The following is a 23890-nucleotide window of genomic DNA, read 5'->3' as shown; positions in this document are numbered from 1 at the left end:
GCCTGCTACTTTCTTTCCCCATAACCTTGCTAACAACGAGGAGTGTGGAAAAACAAACAAACCAGCAAAAAAAAAAAAAAAAAAAAAAAAAAAAAAAAATCAGGACCCACAAGTGCCCGGTTCTTTCTTTTAACACGGATTTTTAGGCCCCAGGCCACCCCCGCTGCCCTGCCGGGATAGCTGAGGGGAGCCTGTGGGCAGAGCCTTGCCCCGGCTCATCCCGGGGCGCCCCACAGGGCTCAGGGCCGCGGACCACTCCCTAAACCCTGCCGAAAACAGCCCGGGGAGAGGCCGCAGGGGCGGCTGGCAGGCAATTTGTGGAGAACGGAGGGGGAAGGAGCTGGGGAAGCGCCGGGAGCCGCTCCGAGCCCCGGGGGCTGCCGCGGCGCTGTCCGGGCTGCTCGGGGCGCTGTGGCTCCGCGGCGGGGCGGCGGCGGCCTCTGCCCGCCGTGTGGGGCCGGAGGGCGGCGGGCAGCCCGCCCGTCCTTCCCGACCGCCGCCATGGTGTGGTGCGGGGCCGTGCAGAGTTTTCTCTTCGAGTATGACACCCCCCGCATCGTCCTGATCCGCAGCCGCAAAGTGGGGCTCGTCAACCGCGGGGTGCAGCTCGCCATCCTCGCCTACGTGATCGGGTGAGCTGGGGGCTTGGGCGTTGAGGGAGGCGGGCTGCTGTGAGGGAGGAGGGCGGGAGGCTCCTCGAGGGGCTGAGGGGGCAGCAGGGGTCGGTCTGGGGCTGCCCCAAAGGCGGAGGCTCCCTGGGGCTGAGGGGAAGGAGTCGGCGGCTGCCCGGTCCCCAGTTCTGTCAGGGAGGCGCTGAGGGGCGGGAAGCGACCCCCGGGGCGCTGAGGGGAGGGCTGGGGTCGTGCCTGAGGAGAGGGAGCGTGTGGGATAGGGGCGTTTTGGGGGAAGAAATGTGTGGGATAGAGGCGTTTTGGGGGAAGAAATGTGGGGTGAGCTCCAGGAATAGGGCAGATGTGTGCCTGTGGGTGACGGTAACTGGGTCTTGGCTGCTTCAAATCACTTTTCAGAAGGACGCAAATGGTGTAAAGTTTGGAGAGGGGTTGGTGGCTTTCCCTCCTACCTGTCGCCAGGTCCCAGGTAGCATTTTATAACATATAAAAGCTCACACGAGGCAAAGAGCGTTGTGTTGTGAGGAAAGACCTGACAACCAGGTGGTGGACAGCCCGCCATAAGAGAGAGGCAGCAGGTCAATGTTTTACTGACAGGAATAACTCCTGTGGTGTGGCCCTGTCCCTAGGAGCAAGGAAAAACCAGGGCAGCCCTTCCTGGTCACAGGAGCAAAGATTGTGCTTTGTGTGTGGATTGCCGCAGTCTGAGAATATATGAAATATCAGTGTAAGCTGTAAAAGTTAACCTAATTCCCAGTTGTCCTGAAATGCTTTTTGAGGAGATGGATCCTTCACTAGCAACAAAGGATGTGAGTGTATAGCTTTTACAGTAAGTGCCAGTGGAAACCTGAAAACTGTAATTATTTAAGGCATGTAGTTGGGAAAAGTCATGAACTGGTTATCCTGAGAGTTGCTTTCTTGCATCCTTACACCTCTCACTAACAGGGGGTTTCTGCAGTGCACTCTCTGTCTCTTTCTCATTCCTGCACACAGCTGGTGAAAGGAAACTTCGTCCTATTCTTGTTTAATACCTAAATAAAAAGCCAAAAATAGATGGTGTGGACCAGAGCCAAAGGGCCTGACCCACCATCTATACAGCAGTAAGGGCCATGCTGACTGCCCAGAGTCAAAGTGACATTTGCTTGGCGATTGTAGTGGAGACCATGTCAGAGCCCTGTGCTGTTTCCCCTCTTGTGAACTGATGTTCACCTGTGGGAGTGGGAGGACGTACATACAATTATGCAGTAATGAGACACTGACAAACCACTTAAAAAAAAAAACAGAAGGGAGATGGCTGATCCTGTGACTTTTGTAGCAAAACACTGTGAAATTATATGGACCTGCCTTTTCAGGTTACACATGGAAAAAGGTGAAATTCCCACTGCCTGTGCTAATTTATGATGTTTAGCTGTTTTCTGTTGTGTGCTGTGTGGTTTGATTTCTTTATTTTTTTCTTGCAATCCCTATCTTGCAGCTGGGTCTTTGTGTGGGAGAAGGGCTACCAGGAAACAGACTCTGTGGTCAGTTCTGTAACCACAAAGGTGAAAGGAGTAACGCTGACAAACACATCCTCCTTGGGAGCCAGGGTCTGGGATGTAGCTGACTATGTCATCCCTCCTCAGGTATGAATCATTTCACATGCAGACGGTGGGTTTTCTAAGAAACAGCTGCTGCTCTGCCAAAATCCAATGAGGTCTGGAACAGCTTTTGCTCCAGCATAGCCTTTATACAAGAGAATGTAGCAAATAAAGCAGATTAGGAAGCTTGTTTCAAGCAAAGTGTGTGTGTGTGTGTGTGTGTGTGTGTGTGTGTATGCATATGAAGGAGAATTTTGCAGACTTCAGGAAAAAGTTGTGGCAATAACCACATCCTCCCTCTTACTCTCAAAGGCAAACAATTCAAAGATAATTTGTTGACAGAAGCCCAAGGAATAGCCTGCCACTCATCTGATCCGGAACTGAACAGGAGGTATTGCTGTAGTTACTGATTGGCGGTGTGTCTGCAGGAATCTGCGCTGTGTGGGAAGTACGTGGCCTTCAGGGCTGGCAGACGTGGCCAAGCTGCTAGTTGTGGGTCACTCTGTCTGCGTCAGTTGTGGTGCAGAAAGTGATAGTATTCAGCCAGTTTTTGGCTGAGTGATCGTATTTGCATATTAATGGAGCAGGAGGAAAGAACAGATCCCAACTCATATAGATCTGAAAGTAATGGAGGTGGTGTTCACTGCAGAAACAAACCAAGACTGGTCAAATATTCAGTAGATATACTGAAAAAAAAAAAGTGAGAGTTGTGAACAAGCTTGCAGCTGGATTTTTATTCCTGGTCATGCCTTGTAACCCCCAGAATAGCTCTGTGATCTGTTTTCATATTGTAAAGGAGGGGCTAAGTGGGAGGACAGAAGGGGTTGCTAGTCCCACATTCCTTCCTCTGCCCAAAGGCAGTGGTATCAGGCGATACTCATGGGATCTTGCTCCTTTAACAAGCCCCCTCTGCAGGACCATCTCAGCTTTGTCAGTAAAGACATTTTGACATTTGGGGCAGTGCCGTGGATATACTATTGCATAGTATTGTCACTCTTAAATTTCCTTCTTGCTTTGCATGCTCAGGAAGAGAACAGTGTGTTTGTCATGACCAACATGATATTCACACTAAACCAGACCCAGGGCCAATGTCCAGAGGTAGGTACAGGGTCTGCTTTAATCCTACGTGGTGTGGGGAGGGATGGTTTTGGAGTTTTGTTTAATTGTTGTTCCTGTCCAGCTTCCAGATGATAAAACAGAGTGCAGCAAGAACAACAGCTGTGTTCCAGGATATGTCAGCACCCACAGCAATGGTAGGGAACTTGCTGCAAGGGCTCTTTCATTCTGTGTTGTGATATCTCTGTGCTGTGCCCACTCTCCTGTGAAGGAAGCAGCATTCCACTTCAGTCTCCTTGTTCTCATTCTTTCCTACCTAAGAGAACTGAAAAGGAAGCTCACATTTTTCTTCCAGGGAAGAGCAGATGGGCTTAACTGCATTGGGTGGATACTGGATGGATGTGTGCTTTGGTGAGTTAGTAAACAGTGTGAGAGTTTTTTCAAGACCTTAAGTCCATGAAGCAGTTTCACATGCATAGATGAGGATTTGACTTGGAAAATGCTTCTTTCTCTGAAATTGTACTACAAGTTGCAATGGAAAATAATGAGGATTAGACAGTGGCACTTCCCTTCCGAGCAGACTGCTTTCACCTTAAAGAGTGAGGAGACGTCACAGGGCAAATACTACCTCTTTACTTTTCCTTGGGAGTGTCTCCATGTGCTTGTCTTTCCAGGCATCCAAACTGGGAAATGTGTAAATTACAACGACAGCATCAAGACCTGTGAAGTCTTTGCATGGTGCCCTGTGGAGGATGACTATCACGTACCCAAGTGAGAGCTCTGTCTTCTTACTCTGTGGTGGCCCTCCTGAGAGGAGGCCAGCAGTACACAGCTGGTTTCTGCCACAACCAATGGTGTTTCCTTACGCATTACTATTGGGAAAAGCTAAAGAGGTTATCATCAAAGGCCCTGCAGTGATGAAGACCTTGTTTGTGAAAATATAAATGAAACTTATTTACTTTTTTCTGTTGTTTTGCAGGCCAGCATTTCTGCAAGGAGCCGAGAACTTCACCATTCTGGTGAAGAACAATATTTGGTATCCCAAATTCAACTTCACCAAGTAAGTAGTGTGCGAGGCGTTTTGCTGCCTGGCCTCCTGGACAGTAAAGGGGAGCTGGACAACTAGAAGAAGATGCAACAGATCTCCTCCCTCTGTTCCCCTATAGACGAAACATCCTCCCCACTATCAACTCCACTTATCTCAAGAACTGCATCTATGACTCCAAGACAGATCCCTTCTGCCCTATCTTTCGCCTAGGGAAAATAGTTGAAGCTGCAGGGCAGAACTTCCAGGAGATGGCTGTGGAGGTATTTGGCAGACCTTTCTCTCGGGTGTGTAGGATAGGAACAGTAAGTAATCATCTCCCCCGCCTGGTGGCATGAGCCATGGGATGTGCATTAGCTGCAAAATGGAGAGCTGCCCTGGCCAGAGGGAGCAGAGTCAGCTCTACTTAGCAATATTTGGCCTTGGGTGGGGCTATGTTCTCCTGTAGCAGTGGGAAAGACTGGGCGTGCATCATGAGCCAGTGATCAGGGTCCTGCTCAGCCCAGAGCCCTGTGCTAGGCTACTCAGGCTCTTGGACTGCTCACCAGCTCCTCTCCTCTGCTCTGCAGGGTGGAGTCATGGGGCTGCAGATCAACTGGGACTGCAACCTTGACAGAGCTGCTTCCTACTGCGTGCCGAAATATTCCTTCCGGCGCCTTGACAACAAGGACACTGCCCACACCGTCTCACCTGGGTACAACTTCAGGTAACGTGGCAATGGAAGGGACCCTGCTGTGCCTGTGGCTCCGCCTGCCATTGGCACAGTGTTGCAGGCTGCCTGCGCTCCTCTGGCAGTTGCAGCTGGTCCTTGGACTTCCTCTGATGCTGTACAACTTGCTTGGAGGTTTTCTTTGGTGCTGAGAGATGTAAGGGGCAGGGAGCACGAGGTTGGGAGGCTGAAGGGCCTCCTTCACTGTACAAGGTGAGGGAAAAACTAGCCTCTAGAAGGTGTCTCTGTCAGTCAGAGACCAGATCTGCACCAGGAACATCCTTCTGGTGTACACCACCACGTACAGGTGCTGGTTGCTATGGGTGGGTTCAGTACCACCAGTAAAGCAGTTTGAGTGCAAAGCTGGGCAGCTGGTTGCATCCAGGCTCAGAGCTATGGTACGGATCGGCCACCCACCTTGCCAAGATCCCTGCAACTGTCCTGGTCATGAGCCAAGCCCTGAGCAGTTTCCTCGTTTCTGGAGTCACCAGCTCAGTTAGCAGAGGGAATCAATTTTGGTAGAACTTGTGTGAATTTGCTGCCAGCCAGGGCCGTGAACTTGGGCCTGCAGTCACTCAGACAGGAGCCGAGGATTGTTTCATGGTGTGGTGGGAGGCTGCTGCCATGCAGACAGAGCACGTCCGTGTTTGGGAGGTGCCAGGCCTGCAAGTATTGGGGTGTCAGATGATTCAGGCTGGAGGATATCGCGGCCCAGCTGGTGCAGGCTCTGAAATGCTCTTGCTAATTGCAGACCATGGTGCCTGCCCTTACCAATCCTTCCTGTTCTCTTCTACCCTCTTCTGTGCTTCCTCCTGGCTTAGTGAACCATGTGACAGAGTAAGTCTAATCTCACTTATTTGTTCATATTCCTTTTCCGTGTCATTTGCGTGCGAGTCACGTTGTGTGGGACAAGGAACCGCCTTCGTGTGCCGAGCTGAGCTGTGAGCTTTGCTGCCTCCCGCGCTGCCTGCTCCCGACCCTGCCCTCTTGTGGCTGCTGTGCTCCTGCAGCCTCCTGCTTGCCTCTGTGAGGGGCTGATTCTCATGTGTAGCTGAATTTCTCCCCATCTGTCCTTCTGCTCACCTAACTTCATCCTTTCTCTATCCTTTAGAAGTCTCCTGACTGGGCTGGTGCTAACTGCAGTTTTAAACTTGCCTCTTCTGGGCTTTTCTCCTGTATGTGCTTGCTTGCATGTAAACTAATCTGTGGAAGTACAAATGTTTAGCCCATCCTTTTGGGATGGGGAACACACCTGGATGCTGCATGAAAATCACATAAGGATCCTCAACATTTCCAGCTAAGCTCTGACCTACTTTTTTTTTTTTTTTTTTATAGGTTTGCAAAATACTACAAGGATAGTAGTGGCGTTGAATCGCGGACACTTGTCAAAGCCTATGGAATCCGCTTTGATATCATAGTGTTTGGAAAGGTAGGGCAACTTCATGGAGGTTGTGAGGTGAGGGCTTTCAGAGATACAGAAAAAACATATTTAGCCTTGTAACTGTCTTCCAGGCAGGAAAGTTTGATGTAATTCCTACAATGATTAACATTGGCTCTGGCTTAGCGCTGTTCGGAGTGGTAAGTGACTGCACTAGGACTGAATTCTGGGTTAGTGGCTGAGTTCTGAAGATCATTGCCTTGAGTTCTTCCAATCTCCACTAGGCTACAGTGCTATGCGACCTTGTTGTCCTGAACTGCATGAAGAAGAAATACTACTATCGGGAGAAGAAATACAAATATGTGGAGGATTATGAGATGGTAAGCATCAATGAAGGCAGGGCGAGATGCCTTTGGAATCAGAGGAGGAAGCGTTCTGAAACAGGATGTACAAAGTCCACATCAAACACAGGCTTTGTACCACAGCTGTGAGGAAACTTTGTCCTCAGAGCAGCTCATTTTTACTTCAGAGCTGTTGTGGGGAGAAGCACTAGAAAAAAATACTGTTGTGTTTCCTGGGCAACCACTCTCAGAGAGGGAAGTGTATGTTCAAGAACTTGTGCTCCCACTGCATCTCTCTTCTGGGTTGCCGTCCTTGGCAGTTGCCTCCCACAAGCTGCAGACAGTTCTGCTGCTTTTAAATCCCCCCAAAGCCTTTGGAGGTTCCTGCTGCTGCAAGCAAACACAGCCCCTGGGCAGGTGTTTTCTGAAACCAGGCTGCTGATGGCCAGTTCCACTCCCCTTCAGGAGCTAAAGGATCCATCAGGCCAGTAGGACTTAGCCCTCCTCTTGCCTCTGGTGGGGTTCCTTGGCTGGTGCTGAGGGCAGAGCTGTGCTCTGCAGCCCTGTGCTTGGTGGGCAGAGCCAAAAAGGAGGCATTCTGAGTCAAAAGACCTGCTGCCACTGGCACTGTAAAGTCTGAGTCCAGTAGCAGAGAGTAGATCGCCTGTGCAGAGAGGGTTTTGTGTGAGAGGAAGTGGAAGAACAGTTCTCTGGCAGATAAACGTAATCTCTGATCTTTGCAGGGAGACAGCGAGACCTACGGAACCGACTCCTGATCTCCTGCTGCTGCAGCACCAGCTGCTGCTGTGAACTGACGCTGTGAATGTTTCCCTGACCCTGCTGTGAGACCTGCCCCTCTCTTCCTTGGAAGGAAGGGGGGAACAAACCTAAGAAAGGGATGTTCTTCACTACCCACCACCTTTTGCTAGCCAGAACCAACCCCCAGAGAGGAGAACTGGATCTGTCCTTTCCAGGTGAACTGCACTAAGCACATACAGAGCCTTGTGGTTTTGTGCCAGATCTCTGCCCAGATGAGCTTGGGATAATGTCACTGTCATTTCAACAGTCCTCCTTTCCCTGAGCTCAGTGGTAGCAGAGAGCAGCAAAGGCTCTTCCTTACAGTAAATGTGGCTCCTGGCATGTGTTGCCTAACCTTAGGAGAGTAGTTATCAGGTCACTTCTCACCATGAGGGATGGTGATGTTTAGTTGAGACTTCCTTCTATTTAATTGTCCCCAGGCTCTAGTGGCCATCAACTGAGATAAAGCGGTGCCCCATTCCCTTGTGCTATGGTACATGGTTTACTGGTTACAAGTTCTGTTTTCTGTTTGTGCCACTGTGCTAAAATTCACTTTCTTTTTTAATAAAATGTTAACTTCTATCAACCCTCTTGGCGTCCTGCAAGCTGGGTTTTGGTTTTATTTCATTCTTGATTTGCCTGCTGCTGCTCTGAGCACCAAGCTGAGAATAACAACTCAAATGGTGTCTTGCCAAGAGTCAGCTCTCCAGTCTGTGCACACGAATAGCCCACAAATAATTCACATTGTCTCCTCCTTGCCCAAGATCCCCAGTAATGGTACAGCACCAGACTTCAGTAACATATGAAGGAGCTTTCAGACTCCTTTTTCAACCAGCAAAATCTGTTTGATAAAGACCAGTCAAACAGGATAACGGTTCCCCTTGATCAACTAATTCAGGGTGTGGTTGCATGTCATTTATTTCAACTTGTACAGAGAAGCTTGAACAGCTGTGTGGAAAAACACTTAGTTGTTTTCTTCTTCGGTAATATAATTTAAAAGTGGTAAATACACAGTATTTAAACTTGATACACCTGATAAAGTTAAATGCATAATAAAGGGGTAGGAATGAAACACAAGCCTTGGTCATTAAACAAACAGTATAAAAATTTGCCAATATTCAGGACTCTAAAAAAGAAACAGATCAGTTGCCTGATAGGTAAGAGGGGACCACCAAGAAAACTACTCAGCACAAGAGGCCCGGTTTCCACATAGCACTTTCCCGTGTGTGCTTTCAGAGCCCAAAAGGCTTCATACCCAGCATTAACCCCACAGTCAGCACTGGGCTTGCTTGAAAGGAGGGGAATTGGGGAAATCAAGCTGTAGCCCAGTTCCAAGGCACAAGCAAAATGTTTACTTCACTATAAGAAAAAAGCAAGCTTTATTACTAAGGAACAGCAGACAGGGAACTGGGCAGATTGAAACATACAGTACTGCTTTCTAACAGGTCATGCATTGAGATACATCTTCCTCACACACCCAAGCTTTACGCTTTCAACAGAACGAATCAACAAGAAAATCTACATCGAGTTTCTTTTGGAAACGTGCATTTGGCTGCAGCCTTACCAGAGCTGGCACTAAGATCCAAGCCTTTTGCAGAGCACCTTCGGGAAGTGCTGAGCCTTAAGATCTGTACGAACCAAGCCCACACTGTCCATAAGACTGATCTATGCTAGCATCTGAATCCCAGTAACTGTGACTGGGCACCAAGGAACTGGTGGAGGTTCTGTTCAGAAGCTGCATTGCACCTGGCAATCCTGTTTGGTGAATTTAAACTGTCTTGCTAGGCACCTGCCAAATCACCAGCTGGAGATGCTCAGCGTGGAGCATCGCTACAGCTCACCCACCTCTAACAAAAACACACCACACACATCACTACACACCAGCTACAAGTAATCAGATCCCTTTTTTTCTTTTTTTTCTTTTTTTTTTTTTTTTCCCTCAGAATAAGTCCATTTACAAAGTTATAGAACCAAGATGCCCACTCCCAGTCATCGTTTCCACGATGAACAAATTCTGTTCAGAGAAAGGGGAGGAGGCAGTGGTAGTAGTGCTGGCACCCAAGTTACTTGTTTGGTTTTTCCAAAGCTGAAGCTGCAGGGCTTTGGCATAGTCTTGGACAAAAAATGGGAGGAAAACAGTGCATCTTATGGCTCCCAAATCCACCATACTGTTCCCAAACCACAAACCAGAGGCACTGGTTTTGGAGAGGCCAGCAGCACAATCTTTCGGTAACGAATTGCGACCTTCGGGGAGCATCGCTTCAGGTGATCAAAAGACGTATGGGGCAGTTTGTGTAGGCACCTGTGCGCTCACTAACACCACCCGACTTCAACAAGGACCCGTCAGAGCCAGAACTTACTGGGCCAGGTCCCACTGCAGCCAAGAGCCTCAGCACTCTGCTGCCAGCAGCGCCCAAGTGACGGAAGACAAGGGAACAGTCACGTCCTAAAAGCCTACAACGGGGCAGCTGTGATGGGGTCAGCAGTCAGCCATCCCACCACTCCTAACACTTCAGTTTCCTAAAGTACCTTCTCCTCCTGGCCCCATGCTCCAGCCACAGCCCAGCCGTACTTACCCGGACCCCTTTGCTCAGCCAAACCCTGATCTCCGCCAGCTCACCTACACGCTGCCACTCTCCAGCTTTGTCCGAGCACAGAGACCTTGTGAACATGAGTCCAGAAGCCAGAGTCTCTCCCACTACACGATTATTTTTTTTTTTTCAACAAGCACCACAAAAATGATCAGAGAAATCTGACTGCAGGTGAAGGAGCTCTTCATAAGAAACAATCCATGAATTAGGTATACACTTAATTTACTAACAAGTCTCTGATCCACAGGCATTCACAAATTACTGGTAACGAACTTGCAAAAAGTACACAGCATTGGCCCCAAAATCCAAATGAAGAGTTTGGAAAACAAAGGTTTCTTTGAAAATTACTAGCTAATCTATGTATTTCATTAAGATCTTAAAGTCTAAGCAAGCCCTAAGTCTATACTTAAAAAATAGCATAAGTTGTATTATTTTTAATTGTAGTAAACCATGTAATGTACATGGAAGTGAAGGATTTTACCCTGAATTTTATAGTTACTAGTATAGCTATCTAGATCAAGTAAAAGATTTAGAAACAAACTTTTGTTAGTGCTTCCTCTGCTGTTCAAAACATTCAGCTAAACACCACCTTTCACTCTTATGTCTGCAGCAAAAGTAGTTCAGACTGAACTTAAGCCCTTAAGTACCTTTTCCTTTCATACACTGAGTATTGAACTTACCCCTTGGCAGTCCCACCAACACCAAGACCTCAGGAGAGGCAGCATCCTCAAACGCTGCAATTAGCCTCACTTTCTGAACATCCTGTAGATGCTGTTTAATACAACTCGGCTCACAAAGGTAGGCATTCTTAAAATAAATAAAAAAAGCTGAAAAGGTGGGTTTTGCTTTGTTCTCATGCAGTTAAAAAGGTGTCAATTAAAACCAAAACAGGACGACGAGGAATAGATGCAACATTTCTGGCAGGTCGTGAACCCTCCAAGTGCGCGAGTGTCGTTTTGCTGTTGCGCATGCCGCTCCGCAAAAGCTTCACACTTCTGCACGTGCGCACGAGATGGGCATACAACACCCCTGGGACGTTGGCGATAGTGCCTGGAAATTTTTTTGGCATGAAAAACCAGGTAAAAGCAGTTCCAAATGCTTTTTTTGTTTGACTGCTTTTTTTTTTTTTTTTTTTTTTTTGCAATGCGCTGTTGCTGCTCAACACCATCGCTCACCTCTCCGGGATCTGCCAGCACGTTTGTTTTTTTTTCCCCCCACGAGAAGTCTGCGGTCCAAGCAATCAGAGATGTTCAATGGTTATGACGGATACGGGAGTCGGATGTCTTACAACATGCTGCTATGGAAGCTCTACACCCAGCGTTACACTGAAATAGCGCCGCGTCATGCTGCGTTTGGTGTGGGCTCTGTTAATGTCGCTCATCCTCAGCCGCACGCTTTGTAACATGCCCCGGACCGAGTTGCTCAACAGAACCGTAAAGCGGCCGTTCACGAAAGGACTTCCTCCTCTCCCACGTTGGGCAAGTCGTTGCATTTCAGGTTATCTTCACTGCCTTGCTTCCTGCTTTAAAAGGACGGCAAGCGGTTTAAGCCTCCTCCACCGCAATTTGTTTGGGGCAGGGTGAGGACAGAGGGAGGAGAAAGCTGCCTCTGCTCCCTGCATGTCATTTTGTGGGTGTCTGGAGGACTGGGCAGGCACCGGAGCCAGGCTGGAGCTCCCAGTGCTCCTGGCAGTTCCCCTCCCTTGGGACCGCAGGAAAAAGCAGCCCCATGGGCAGATGGGGGAGACCCAGAAATATCCCGACCCTGCTCCAGAGGGGTAACAAAATGTGCTGCCCGTTCCAGTGTGGAGGAAGAAAACATGGCTGAGAAAAGAGGCAAACTGAGCCTTGTCTCATATTTTGGGAGCTGTGGAAAGTGTTTAAGGGCAGCAGGGGTCACCTGGGCTGAGGACAAGTCACCTCTGGGCAGGACGAGTTTCCAGAGGAGCCACCTAACCCCTGCTGAGCATCTGGGACAAAGCAGAACGTGACACCAGCACCTGCACTGTCCCCACCACAGAGCCTTCATGACCCTGACCACGTTCCCCCCAACCCAGCTTCCTGGTGACAGGCTGGAAGCACCGGGAAAAGAAGCTTTGCACCCTAGGGGAGGGTCGAGGATGCTCGAAACCACAAAACCCAGCTCCCCCCAAGGCCCCACAAAGGAGCTGTGGTCAGACAGAGCACGTGTTAACGTCCTGGCCGGGGTGCAGGGCAGGCTGTGGGTGTCCCACACTTACGGCAGCAGGTTCCCAGGGGCGGACAACGAGCGCTCCTCCCGCCGGCTGCCCTCGAATGGGTTCCCAAAGGATCGCTTCCGGATCATCGTTTTAACCAAGATCTGCAAGACCAGGTTGGGGTTGGGCAGGGCGTTACTGCTTTTCTTTCCATTCAAGAGCAGCAGGAACACCCAACCCTTGTGCTCAACAAATTAAACTACTGAAAACAAAATTCCCTTTCATTAAAAGAAAATAAATAAATAAACACACGTTTACAAGCCTCCCACTGCTTAACACAGAGGTTGTATCCTCATCTGAAAGCCGTGGTGCAACAGATGAGGGTGCAGATCACAGCCACGCTTGGTGCGAGGCTGGGCAGGAGAGCAAAACCGAGTGTGGGATCCTTTCCTCCGCCCAGGGGAGCAGGTTTCACCGATTCCTGCATCCCGTAACTGCAAATCGCCATTTGCCCATTATTACCTGGCTGAAAAATTCAATGGAAAGGGACGGGGAAAGGGGAAGGAAGGAACCAGTGCAGTTTTCCCTCGGCACCTGGGAACCCCCAGCTGAATTTTTATTGCTTCTCTTCCCTCTCTGGGTTCTCCATCTGCTCAGCACCGTGCAGCAAGAGCCCTCACACCTGTGAAATGCCCGTGCCAGCCGGGTCCCGTGGGGGAAGGAATTTAATTCAAGAGTCAAAGCCACGTGCAGCTGGCACTCGAGTGTGATGCCCGCAGTTGGATGAATGGAGATCAGGGGCTGGAGGGTAATTTTGAGGAACAAATGCAAATGGGAAAATTCAAATCTAGCCACAGGCGGTGCGTTATTTAAAAAGGTTCCCAGGAACACACTCCCCTGATTCACCCTGAGCTGGGCTGAACCCACCTGGGTTTTTGAGGGGGCCAGCAGTGCTGGGCAGCCTGCCCCTGCAGCCAGCACCCGCCACAGAGGTCAGCCCAAAATTCACGAATGGGGAAAAACCAACCCTCATCTGCTGCAGTCACTTTAGAGCAAGAGCTGGTTTTTAGTCTAGCACGGAGAAAGGTAGAGTTGCATGTTGAATTATCTGGGGCTGAAGAAAACACACTGGGAGAGAGCTCTCATCCTGGGCTTTTCCCCTTTGGGCCCGCATGCTTGCAGGCCGTGCCTCGCTTGCACTCACCGCGCCTTGCTCATACTCACCACGGTGGCCAGGCTGGGGATGTGCTTGACCGAATTCTCCACCTCCTCTTCCGTCACCTCCACCAGGGTGCAGTTCTCATCCTCGGTGGGCAGCAGCTCCGCTCCGTTCTTGGTGACCCAAGGGTGCAACTTCAATTAATAACACAGCCTGTCAGGGACGATTGCCTCTTTTTCGTAACTCCAACCACAACAGGCCTGGCAAACGCATCTCCTCGCCCAAGCTACGGCGCCTGTACCCTTCCGAAATGCGAGGGAGCACGGGAGAGACGCGGCGTCCCAGCTCGGCGCCGTGCAGCGCCAAAACACCGCGTCCCCGTGCGTTTTACAGAAAACCTATCACCACTCTTATCTTACAGAGGGGATTTCCTCCAGACCGCACGCAGGAACAGCCGTGATGGGGAGCCCCATCGAGCCCCGGGCTCGGACTAGAATTAATCCAGGCAGAAACCCCTTGGTCTCCTTGCCTGCACAGCTGGCGTCCCGGGCAGCCGCTGGAGGAGCACGGACCGGTTCGGCAAATCCCCCGCAATCCTTTCCCCCTACCTTTGTCTCCATTTTCTCAGCTTCTCGCCCCTTCCAGGTTCCTGCAGGGGCGAAGGACCAGAAATCTCCTGCCAAAGGCTGTTGCAAGGTACTTGCCTGGTAGCAGAGGAAATACCAGGCTCAGGGGATTTCCGTTGCCTGCAACTTCTGGAGGCACCAAAGGTCCCAAATCTGAGCGGGCCCCGGAGCAGGGGAAGGAGCAGGGACTTACCTGCCGGGGGGGGGCCTGGGCACATGGGGAGAACCTAGCCTGGCGCGAGCAAACTGAGCCCAAAAAAGCCGAGCGAGGAGAGCCCCACAAAAGTGAGGCCACGGCCACCAGCAGGTTTTGGGAGCAGTACCTTAATTTCAGGGACTGAAATCCTCGATTCGGGATTTTTATCCAGCATACGCGTAATCAGATCCTTCAAGAAATCCGTTACTTCTGGCCTTGGGAGAGGAGAGGGGAGAGGTGAGATGGGGACCCAGCCCCAGGCATGGAGCCACTGTCCGCCCCAGACAACCAAAATATCCCTATTTCGGGCAATGTGGAACATGGTCCCACATGCATGGAGCTGGGAGAGCCCAAAAATTTGAATCTGCCCAGGACAACAGCACAGACATGCTTTAAAATAAGGGCTGATGGTTTAGGGGTTGTGGGTGTTGTTTTTTTTTTTGAGTACTTACTGGTCTGGGAACTCCAACGTTTGGGTCTTGATTTTATTGTGTAAACTCAGGATCCTTTCATCCATAAAAGGACACTGCCGCAAAGAAAAGAGCACTGAGGAGAGGAACAGCCTCTGAGCAGGAGCAGGGCAGCCTGGAGAGCGCTGGGGGCTCATGGGGCCCAGGGAGAACAAGGAGATGCTTGTAGGGAAATACTGGAAGGCTTCTTATTATAGCAGTGTCTTATTTGAAAAGCCGTGAAAATAACATTTAACTAAAAATGGCCAAATTATTACAACAGCTCCTGCCCCCAAAATCCAGCCAGTGCCTGGCTGGATGCAGGCACCAAAACAAAACCAGCACTACCAAACACCATTACCTGCCCGAACACGAAGCAGTACAGTGTGATTCCCATGGCCCACACGTCCAAAGCCTGCGGAGAGAAGAAAGCATCCTCAGATCTGCAACAGCATGTGCAAGGAGCATTATTAGGGAAAAAAAAAATTGCTATTAAATACCTTTCCAGAGAAGATTTTCCTGGTTTCTGAGAGTGTTTCTGGGGCCATGAAGGCGGGGGTGCCCACCGTGTTGGTGAGGAGGGCATCGGCTCCCTTGAACTCATTGCTGACACCGAAGTCGGCGATCTTGACGTGCCCATCCTCTCCCACAAGGAGGTTGGAAGGTTTGATGTCCCGGTGGATTATCTTCTGATAGTGCACTGCGATCGAAGGGAAATGATGGATGCAGCAGAAGGAGGCAGGAGCCAAGCCCCCAGGGGTAGGAACAATAAAAATGAGGAATCGGGTGCTGTCCGCACTCACAGTATTCAATGCCCTTGATCAGGTCCTGGAAGTAGAACCGAGCCTGGTCCTCGCTGAGAGGTTTCAGGGTGGGGATTTCCATCACGGGGCTGCACAGGCAGAGGACAGAGCTGGCTCCCGGCCGGAGATGCCGAAAGGGGCCCCATGTTAACGCGTCGGGGGGCAAATCGGGAAAACTCACCCTTGCTTCACCAGTTCAAACACTGCAACAGAGAATGGAACAGGGATTATTGATTATGTACAGGTGCGAGCTCCTGCAAGCATGGTCCCAGCACAAAAGCAATTATTTTAATGGTGAATGTAAGAAAAATGCCCCATGCACCCCACAGAGACCCAGCCCTATAAGCAGCCACACTGAGATGCAGGGGGAAGGACTGTGAGCACTTACCCATGTACAGATGGTCCTCGCTGGGGTCATCCAGCACCTGCCAGAAGAAGCAGAAAAGAAATTAGACAATGAACAAAAATAAAATCAAGAAATTGCCTTGCAAGTGAAACGTTGCAATTTATTTTGCATCAGCCACCTCAGTTTTGCACCAAGCCCCCCCAGGAGCTCAGGGCGGGCAAGAACGGGGGTTCTGGCAGGCTGTGAGCTCCCACCCACCCTCGGGTCCTGCTCATGACATTTTAATTTAAAAACATGTGGGTTCGGTCTGCTAATCTCGGAGCTTCTACCCACAAGGTGGGGGAAGAAGAAGAGAAAAGATGTAGTTGGAAATAAATATTTAAGACACGCAGGAAGCATCATCTGACTCATAAGCCAAATGAATTCCAGCCTGCCCGTCCTTAATTCTCAATTTTTGTTTCCTCTGGACCGTTTCACGCAGGCAGTGGGTGGTGGGCAGTGCGGCTGCAGAGCCCACAGGCACACCACTTCCTCCCCAAAACTGATCCGCATCCTCAAAGGAAGCAAATTATTTCTGCACTTTCCCTTCTGTGCAGGAAAGAAAATTATTAGGGGGGGGAAGGAGGGAAGAAAAGACCTTTCGTAACAGGGAAAACATGAATCTGCAACAAGAGGAAGCTGCCCAGCCCCTCTACCCCAATCCCAGCCCCTCCACGGTTCCTCCGTCCACGCTGATGTCCTGGTGGCCTGCCCCGCTCACCTCCACCAGCTTCACCACGTTGGGGTGGTCCAGCTTCTTCAGGATGGCAATTTCCTGGTAGACCTGCTCGATGGGCCCCTTGGGCTGCACGCAGCCCTCTGAGGCGCCTTTGGCCCCACGGGGCGGCGGGCGGCCTGCGGGAAAGGCAAAAATGGGGTGGGAATGGCTCCGAGCCCTCCGTGTCCCCGAGGTGTCCCCTGCCCTGGAGCTTTCATGCCACCGGGTGCCACTTACGGGGGAAGCCCGCCTGCCTCATCAGCTTCTTTTTGGAGAGAACCTTCATTGCCTGCAAGAAGGGAGAAGCGGTGAGATTTGGGGCAAAAACTGCGCAGGGGTGAGTAGAGGGGACCTGTCTCGTCCCTGTCCCCATCACCATCCTTGTCCCTGTCCCCGCTGTGTGCTCCAGGAACGTGGGCAACTCACATAGTAGGTGTTATCGTCCTCGTTGTAGGCCAGCTTCACCACGCCGTAGGAGCCCTAGAGAGGGACACAGCCATGGGTGACCCATCCGAAAAAAACAAAAACCAGCACCAAGCCAGGCTCCTCTGCAAAGCCCAGGCAATGCTGGGGGTCTGCGGGCAGCACAGTTCTCCCAGGAGGACACAGAAAGGCTCAGATACCCCATTTTGTTCGAAAGGGGACAAATAATGATCACTAAAAGAAATAAATCAATGGGCACAACCCCAAAAGACCAGCATTGCAGCATGGAGCCAGGGGAGCTGCCACAGAGAAGGGCTAAACTCAACAATCGATGTCACCGGATTGAAAGCAAGAGCAAAACCAACGCGTTCCCACCCCGAATTCCCACCCCATCCCTGAAGCCGGAGAATATTCACCTTCCCGATCTCATCCTTCAGCTTGTACTGGTTGAGCTGGACGCAGTCCTGCGGGGAGAGAGGGCAAATCTGCCAGGAGCTGAGGCGCGTGCCCACTGCCCTCCATGCCCGGGCTGGCAGCTCCAGGATGGAGACGGAGAGCTCAGGTTCAGCGGCAATAACACCACGCAGCCACGCGCCGGCTCGTTTAGAGACAGCTAATTACCAACGTTCACCGCCGGGCAGGCGGCGTTGTCCTCTCATGCGAAACGAGAGCATGAAGGGCGGCGGCGGTGATTGGCAGCCCCGGGGCTTTAACGCTTGCCCGGCACCAAATTTTTTTTTATTTCGACAGCCGAAGTGCTGCCCTGGGGGTGTTTGCTGCCCGTTTGCTGTCGGTGCTGAGAAGGCCAGGGCAGGCAGTACAATTTTTCTCTCCGAGCCTCACTGGGGTCTGTCTTTTTTAAGGGTAAACCCAAAAAGTGCCAATTCCTGAAAGGAGCTAAAGAGTGAAGCTGCCTGCATCTGGGCAGATTAAGCAGGCCCAGGATCTGATTTCTGGCTGCTCCGCACCCCAGCACCCCAAAACACAGCCAGGCGAGCTGGTGGCACAGGGAATCGCAGCCAACCCGTTCTCCCCACTGCATTAACCCGGGGAGCTGTCCCCCAGCTTGGGGCTGTCCCCACAGCCAGGGATGGACCAGAATCCTGCCACCCTCCCCCCACACGCTTGTGGACTTCATCCCAAAAATACAAGGGAGGGAAGCAGGAGGAGGAGGAGGAAGGAGGCCCGCAGCCTCACCTGCAGTCCCGTGATGGAGACCCGGTTGGACTCCACCGTCGGCCTTCGCGGCAGGCGCGGGGACGAGTGCGGGGACGTCACCGGTGAGTAGGGCAGGGAGGGGTAGATGAAGCGCTCGCTGGTGCCGTCACTGCTGCTGGGCGAGTGCGCGGTGTGCGAGCGCTCCTGCAGGGACAGCTTTCGGCCGGAGAGGTTCAGCTTTGCCCTCGGCTCCCGGCCGTCCTCCCCGGCGGCCACGCTCATCTCCTCCTCACTCGCCATCCCCGTCGCCTCGCACTCGGTCACCACGATGAGCGACTCCATGGTGCGGCGGCGGCAGGCGCTCAGCGGCAGCTCGGGTGCTTGGCTGCGCCCTCCGGCGTGGCGTGGGGGCCGGGGGGCCGTGGGGGAGCTGCCGGGGACACAGGAAGGCATGGCGAGGCCGCCGGCCTCATCCCGGCTGCCGGCGGTGCTCCGATGGGGACGTGCACCTGCAAGGACGGTGTTGCACAAGGGCTGCGTCAGGGCTTGGTATGGGCCAAGGAGGTTTTGTGCCCTTCCCTCACCTACCGGTAGGATCCCGCATGGGGAAGGTCCCTAAAGGGCTTTCACACCTAAAAAATGGCTTCAGCTAACGTTAGGTGAAATGACCAGAGGAAATGAAGTGGCACCAGGCAGGATTCTTCCCCCTTTATTGGCCACTGCTAATGCTCTGCTCAACCCCTTTATTTAAGCGCCCCCAGGGCACAGCACCACCATGGGAACTCAGCAACCAGGCCCCCGAAGTGGTATTTTACATGGGCAGGATCAGACCCTGCACGAAGCACACAAAAACACCGCTTGGTTCCCATCTCTCCTTCTCATAATGGGCAGATCTCTGCCAAACTGCCCCCGAAGGAAGCTGCTCCCAGGGGCGTACAGACACTTACCAAGCGTGGGGTGTGGGATCAGCCCTGAGGCTCACCACCTCTGACCGCCGCGCTGCATCCGCACAGCTTCTCCGCCTCCCTGCTTCCTCCTCGGCAAGAACAGGATTTCTGCACCTTGGAAGAAACGAGAAAGCAATTCCGTTAGCAGCACATCATGGGGCCAGCAGCCACACACCCGTTCCTCCTGTGCCGTGCCATCATTTCTAATTTCTATGTTTCCGAGTCGCCACGAGCTGCAAATGAATAAAACCACCCCGGATCAGTGCCCAGGACCAGGCTTCGCTGGGTTTTCCGCCCAGTTCCTGCACCTTGGCAGGGCCGCAGGTTAAAATTAGCTCCGCTCGGCCGTGCTGAAGTTTCCAGGCTGCACCCAGCTCACGAGTGCTTTAGACCGATTACAAGGCAAGTGCCAAACTCAAGCGGTGCCCCCCTCCTCCAGACTTTCTGAAGGCCAAATTGCCACTTCCAGCCCTGATCTGTAAACCTGAGTTATTTCACCCCCAGCACTGAAGCGAGAGCGCAGCCGAGTCGGCACAGCGCAGCTCGCCGCTCCGGAGAAGCGCGAGCGATGCGACAGCTATAAATAAGCCGCCGAACGGCAACAAGGACAGAACTATTTCAGAAACGCCGCTCAATCCGCTCCTGGCCGGGGCTTCGTTATTGAAGAAAGCCGGGACCCGCGGGTGCTGCCAGCGAAACCACGGCTGCGAAACTCCCCCAGTGCAGCTGGCAGCGCATCCCAGCACCAAGACGTATGAACCCGTTAGGACCACGGCAGCTCGTTTAAAAGCACGCTCAAAAATACGCTAAAATAATTAGGAACACCCCTCTTTCCCCTTGATTTTGCCCCAAATCGGCCCGGACGGACCCGGCAGCAGTTTCCATCTGCCCGCATCGCTTGGGGAAGCGCGCCAGGCAGCGTTTATAAATAGCCATCCCACCCAGCGGGGCCGGGGCCCAAACACCGTGCCCTGCACCCTGGCTGAGCGCCGCGGCCGCCCGGGCAAAACGCACCAAAAAAGGCAGCGCCGAGGGGGGCCACGGCCAAGTGCCACCCCCGGGGGATTGCTGGTCCCCAGGGGGACGTGGCCGTCCCCATCTCCTCCCGGTGGCTACGCGAGAGCCTTTCTGCCGGGCCACAGCAAAGCGGAGGTGTGAAATAAGGCTCGGAAGCGAGCGTGCCCTGGACCATGGAGTTAATTGGCTTGAGCAGGATAAACAGATCAGGGCTGATTAATTCAAGCAGGCGTCCCAGGGCTCTGGGAAGAGGCTAAAAGTCACCCCAGCACCATCCTCACAACTCCTACAGTGGAGAATAAGTTTTGTGGTTTTCTTTTTCCCCTCTGTCCGTATGGAAAAAAGGGTGGGTGCAGGATCCAGCCTTTTAGAGGACACCGGGATGCCATTCCCAAGCAAAACCCAAAAGTGAGACCCAGCTACTGAAGGGATGGGGAATAACCTCCAAGGATAACACAGCCAGTTAGCCTTAATAAGCACTTAGGGATGCTGAGGAGGAGGAAGAGGAGGAGGAAGACAGCCGTGTAACTGGGCAGAGGAAAACCAAAATCGACTGTGGGGGAATGAAGCCAAAGGGAAGAAATCCAGCCTGGGGGCTTTACCCGCCCACCCCCAGCATTGTGTGGGGAAAAGCGGCGCGTTCTGGTGTGAAATCCAGCAGATCCTTACGTAAAAGCAAAAAGCACATGCCACAAAATCCTCAGGAACTGTAGCAGCCTGGTGTATAGGAATGATTTATCGGGCCAGCTTTTGGCTGCGAGCCACGTCTAACCCATAGCGGCTGCAGCAGGATTATCGAAGCAATCAGTCTCGCATCTAATTCACCGAGGAGAGGGGCATTAAAGGGAAAGAGGGCTGGGAAGCCCAGGCGCCGTCCCTCCTTCTCACACCGTGGCCACGTGGCTTGGTGGAAACGAATGGGGACAAAAGTGGCCCCTACAAGGACAAAGCCACCGACACAGCCCACGTGGCCACCGAGGTGACCCAGCGGGGTCCCCATGTAGGCCCCACACTGATAAGTGCCAGAGCTCAGGGTGGAAGCAGAGTCAACACCTCTGGGGGTCATTTCTGTTGACATCGTGCCCCTGACCCTAACCCGAGTTGGCCAGGAGCCCCTCAGCAGCATGGGGACACGGCACAGCCACCCGCAGGTGGCACTCGGTGCTGCCTGAGCCCTGGGGGCACCCACGGACCCTAAACCACCAGGGTGAGGGATGCTCCGAGCCCCCCACAGCCCCATTTTCACCTTCACAGCAGAAGCAAGCAACGGCCGCCACCTCCATCCATCCCGCTGGGGGGGGGATCAGCTCACATGCTACCCAAAAAAAGATCCAAAAATTACTGATTTCAGCACAGACCTAAACCAAGGCCGGTTTGCACTGCAGAGGCTCCCCCCACACGTCCTCCCGCTGCTCCCAGAGGTTGGAAGCAGCCTGGAAGTTGCCCGGGGCAGCTCTGGCCAGGCAGAATCCAGCCGCTGGTTTGCTTTCCGTGGTCCCAGCGAGCGGTGGAAGCGCCGGTGCCAGGAGCGGTGTCATCGGCAGCTCCGGGGCATCGAGCGCCGCTTCCCTTCCTACGGGCGAGCTTGGACCTTGCCAGAAATCTATTAGTCACCGTAGTATACAAAGACCATATGCATCCCCGGCTGACTTTTAATGGAAAAAATCTCTCAGCGGCTTCTTTAGAAGTCGGAGGACACCCAAAATAACGAGGTACTGGAAAGAGGCACTCAGCCCCCACCGAGGCCGGGTGTCCCTGGGCTTCTCATTGCCGCGGCCGGGATGGGATGGGATGGGATAGGATGGGACGGGACAAGCTGGGGAGGAAACCACCAAGGCTGGCCGGGAGCACCGCGGGGGCAGAAAACCCCGTGGCAGGTTCCAACTGGAAGAAAAAAGCATCTTGAACGAGATTCCTTTTTAACGGCGATGATACTGCCTAACGTTGCTTCAGTGGGACACAATGAGCATCCCAAAATGAGAGTGCAAGCGTCGGACCTGGCATCAGGATGGGCTCAGAGCCTCTCGCCCTATGGCCCCGCACGCTGCCAACACTCATTAAAGATATTGGGGCCAAGCTGGCAGCAAAACCTCCCCCAGATTATCTCCCCAGCCTCATTAAGGCCGCCTACCCCTGGTCCATCCGATGCCAGTGCTCCCTGGAGCAGGCTCCATCCTTCTGCCCTAACCTAAAGCACCACACCCACCCCAATGCTCATGGCAGGGGGCCGGGAGGGGCTGGGACCCTCAGCCCTGGGGGGCACGGAGCTGTAGGGCTCCCCGGGGGGGAGGCAGCAAGCAGTGTGCAGCAGAGATGGGAACTTGGTCCCAAAGGTGAAGCGAGCCTTGCTGCTCTCTGCATGAACCCTGCAGGCTTAGGGGAAGCCCCGGGGAACCCCAAAAGCCCCCAGCCCCCTTCGGAGCCCCCTGGCACCAGTCTCCCCTCTGCCTCCAGCCTCCAGCCCCAGCTCCAGCCCCCCCCCCCCGGGATGCCACCGGGACCCCACAGCCCAGGCTGGGGTAGTGCCAGCACCGATCCTCCCCCCGAAAAAAAAAAAATAATAATAATAATTAAATGAAATAAAGAACGGCGGAGCCGCGCGCAGGCCGGATCTGCTACCGGGGCGTCCCCGCTCCGGGCTCGGCTTTGTCTCGGCTTCAGCCGCAACCCCCCCGCCCCCGCCCCGCCCGCAGGCACCGACCTGAGCGGGCCGGACCGATACCGAGCTGTACCGGGCCGTACCGGGCTGTATAGGACCGTACCGGGCTGGGCTGGGCCGCGGGGAAGGGCGCGGCCCCCGGGGCCGGAGCGGGGCCGCCCGGCGCCGCCTTTGCTTTCGGTTCCGTTCCGGTGGAAGGAGGGAAAGGAGGGAGGGAGGGAGGCAGCCGGGCACGGAGGCTGGGATGGAGGCTGGAGGCTGGCAGGGAGGCGGGGGGGAGGCCCCGCTCCGCCCCGGGGAAGGGGAGGTTTCCCCCCTCCCGCCCCCCTCGGGCAGCCGCATCCTGCCCGCCCCCAGCACCGGCAGCCGGGCCCTGGGGGTACCGGAGGGTTATTTGTATTTTTTTTTTTAATATTATTTTATTTATTTATTTATGTGGGGGTCCCCAGCTCGGCCTCCTCTCTGTCCCCACACGGGGTTTGCAAACGGGCCTCGGCCCAAGGGGCTCCAGCATCGCTCAGGGAGCACGGGCCACTTTTCATTTTAATAAATACGGCTAAATTATTATTATTATTATCATCCTGCCTCACCTGGCAGGGCTCCAGCAGAGGCAGGTTTGGTCCCAAAGCTGCTTTCTCATCGCTTCCAGCCCCACGGCTTAACGGAGCGCTTCCTGGCACGGTACCTGTCCGCCTTTACAACCAGGAGGTTCAGCTTTGTACAGCAGTGGGGTGTAAGGATGTACCAGCAGAAGGGACCAGCAGCAGCCCAGTGCTCAGGGTTCACTCAGCACACACATTTGCACTCACACCAGTGCAATCCCACCTGCCCATGAAATCCCACATGGCATCCGAATTGTTTTTTCCCCCCCAGACAAGGATTTAATTGCTTACAGTCAGTGGCAACGGATCAGATACTGAGTTAGTTGCGGTCCTCGGTCATCCACAGATAAAACCAGCACAGGTAAGTTACAGCCAGCACCTAAGGAAGAACACACACAGTAAACGTAGTTCAGCTGAGCTAAGGCTCTTGTTTGCACATTTTCCTTTT

General features: G+C 53.0%; 2 protein-coding genes across 13 annotated transcripts; one reads left to right on the top strand and one right to left on the bottom strand.

Moving 5' to 3' along the window:
* The first annotated feature begins 69 nt into the window (after nt 1-69).
* P2RX4 (purinergic receptor P2X 4) lies at nt 70-8120 on the top strand. 2 transcript variants are annotated; one of them, XM_068653968.1, is made up of 12 exons: nt 70-632; nt 2104-2251; nt 3233-3304; nt 3387-3459; nt 3937-4033; nt 4242-4322; nt 4429-4570; nt 4877-5013; nt 6352-6445; nt 6529-6594; nt 6679-6774; nt 7479-8120. In XM_068653968.1, exons 1-12 carry the CDS (start codon nt 502-504, stop codon nt 7509-7511), a joined length of 1170 nt encoding a protein of 389 aa, XP_068510069.1. In that variant the 5' UTR covers nt 70-501; the 3' UTR covers nt 7512-8120. The 2 variants fall into 2 exon arrangements, with proteins under 2 accessions (XP_068510069.1, XP_068510070.1); XM_068653969.1 differs by lacking the exons at nt 6529-6594; nt 6679-6774; nt 7479-8120 and adding an exon at nt 5768-5853.
* Nucleotides 8121-8433: 313 nt separating this feature from the next.
* CAMKK2 (calcium/calmodulin dependent protein kinase kinase 2) lies at nt 8434-23128 on the bottom strand. 11 transcript variants are annotated; one of them, XM_068653958.1, is made up of 18 exons: nt 22883-23128; nt 19165-19278; nt 18257-18726; nt 17476-17523; nt 17063-17116; nt 16874-16925; nt 16640-16773; nt 15922-15958; nt 15715-15736; nt 15534-15622; nt 15231-15430; nt 15092-15145; nt 14734-14807; nt 14409-14496; nt 14068-14163; nt 13525-13653; nt 12364-12464; nt 8434-11646 (listed from the first exon to the last, which is right to left on the bottom strand). In XM_068653958.1, the coding sequence occupies exons 3-18, from the start codon at nt 18668-18670 to the stop codon at nt 11571-11573; spliced, it is 1668 nt and encodes a 555-aa protein (XP_068510059.1). In that variant the 5' UTR covers nt 18671-18726; nt 19165-19278; nt 22883-23128; the 3' UTR covers nt 8434-11570. The 11 variants fall into 11 exon arrangements, 9 of the variants coding, with proteins under 9 accessions (XP_068510059.1, XP_068510064.1, XP_068510063.1 ...); XM_068653963.1 differs by having other exon boundaries at nt 19165-19272; XM_068653962.1 differs by having other exon boundaries at nt 22904-23128.
* Between the last annotated feature and the right edge of the window lie 762 nt (nt 23129-23890).

The sequence above is a fragment of the Anas acuta genome, chromosome 17 (genome assembly GCF_963932015.1).
Source record: "Anas acuta chromosome 17, bAnaAcu1.1, whole genome shotgun sequence".
In the NCBI taxonomy this organism is placed as follows: Eukaryota; Metazoa; Chordata; class Aves; order Anseriformes; family Anatidae; genus Anas; species Anas acuta.
The sequence above is the reverse complement of the archived record's forward strand: the minus strand, read 5'-3'. Positions and strand labels throughout refer to the sequence as shown.

Coding starts and splice junctions, on each gene's coding strand:
- P2RX4 (XM_068653968.1), top strand. CDS start 502: ATGGTGTGGTGCGGGGCCGTGCAGAGTTTTCTCTTCGAGTATGACACC. Junction 4,034..4,241: donor GATGACTATCACGTACCCAA/GTGAGAGCTCTG, acceptor GTTGTTTTGCAG/GCCAGCATTTCTGCAAGGAG. Junction 4,571..4,876: donor TCCAGGAGATGGCTGTGGAG/GTATTTGGCAGA, acceptor TCTGCTCTGCAG/GGTGGAGTCATGGGGCTGCA.
- CAMKK2 (XM_068653958.1), bottom strand. CDS start 18,670: ATGCCTTCCTGTGTCCCCGGCAGCTCCCCCACGGCCCCCCGGCCCCCA. Junction 15,737..15,921: donor CGAGGACCATCTGTACATGG/GTAAGTGCTCAC, acceptor TCTCTGTTGCAG/TGTTTGAACTGGTGAAGCAA. Junction 11,647..12,363: donor GCCCCTGGGAACCTGCTGCC/GTAAGTGTGGGA, acceptor GTCCTTTTAAAG/CAGGAAGCAAGGCAGTGAAG.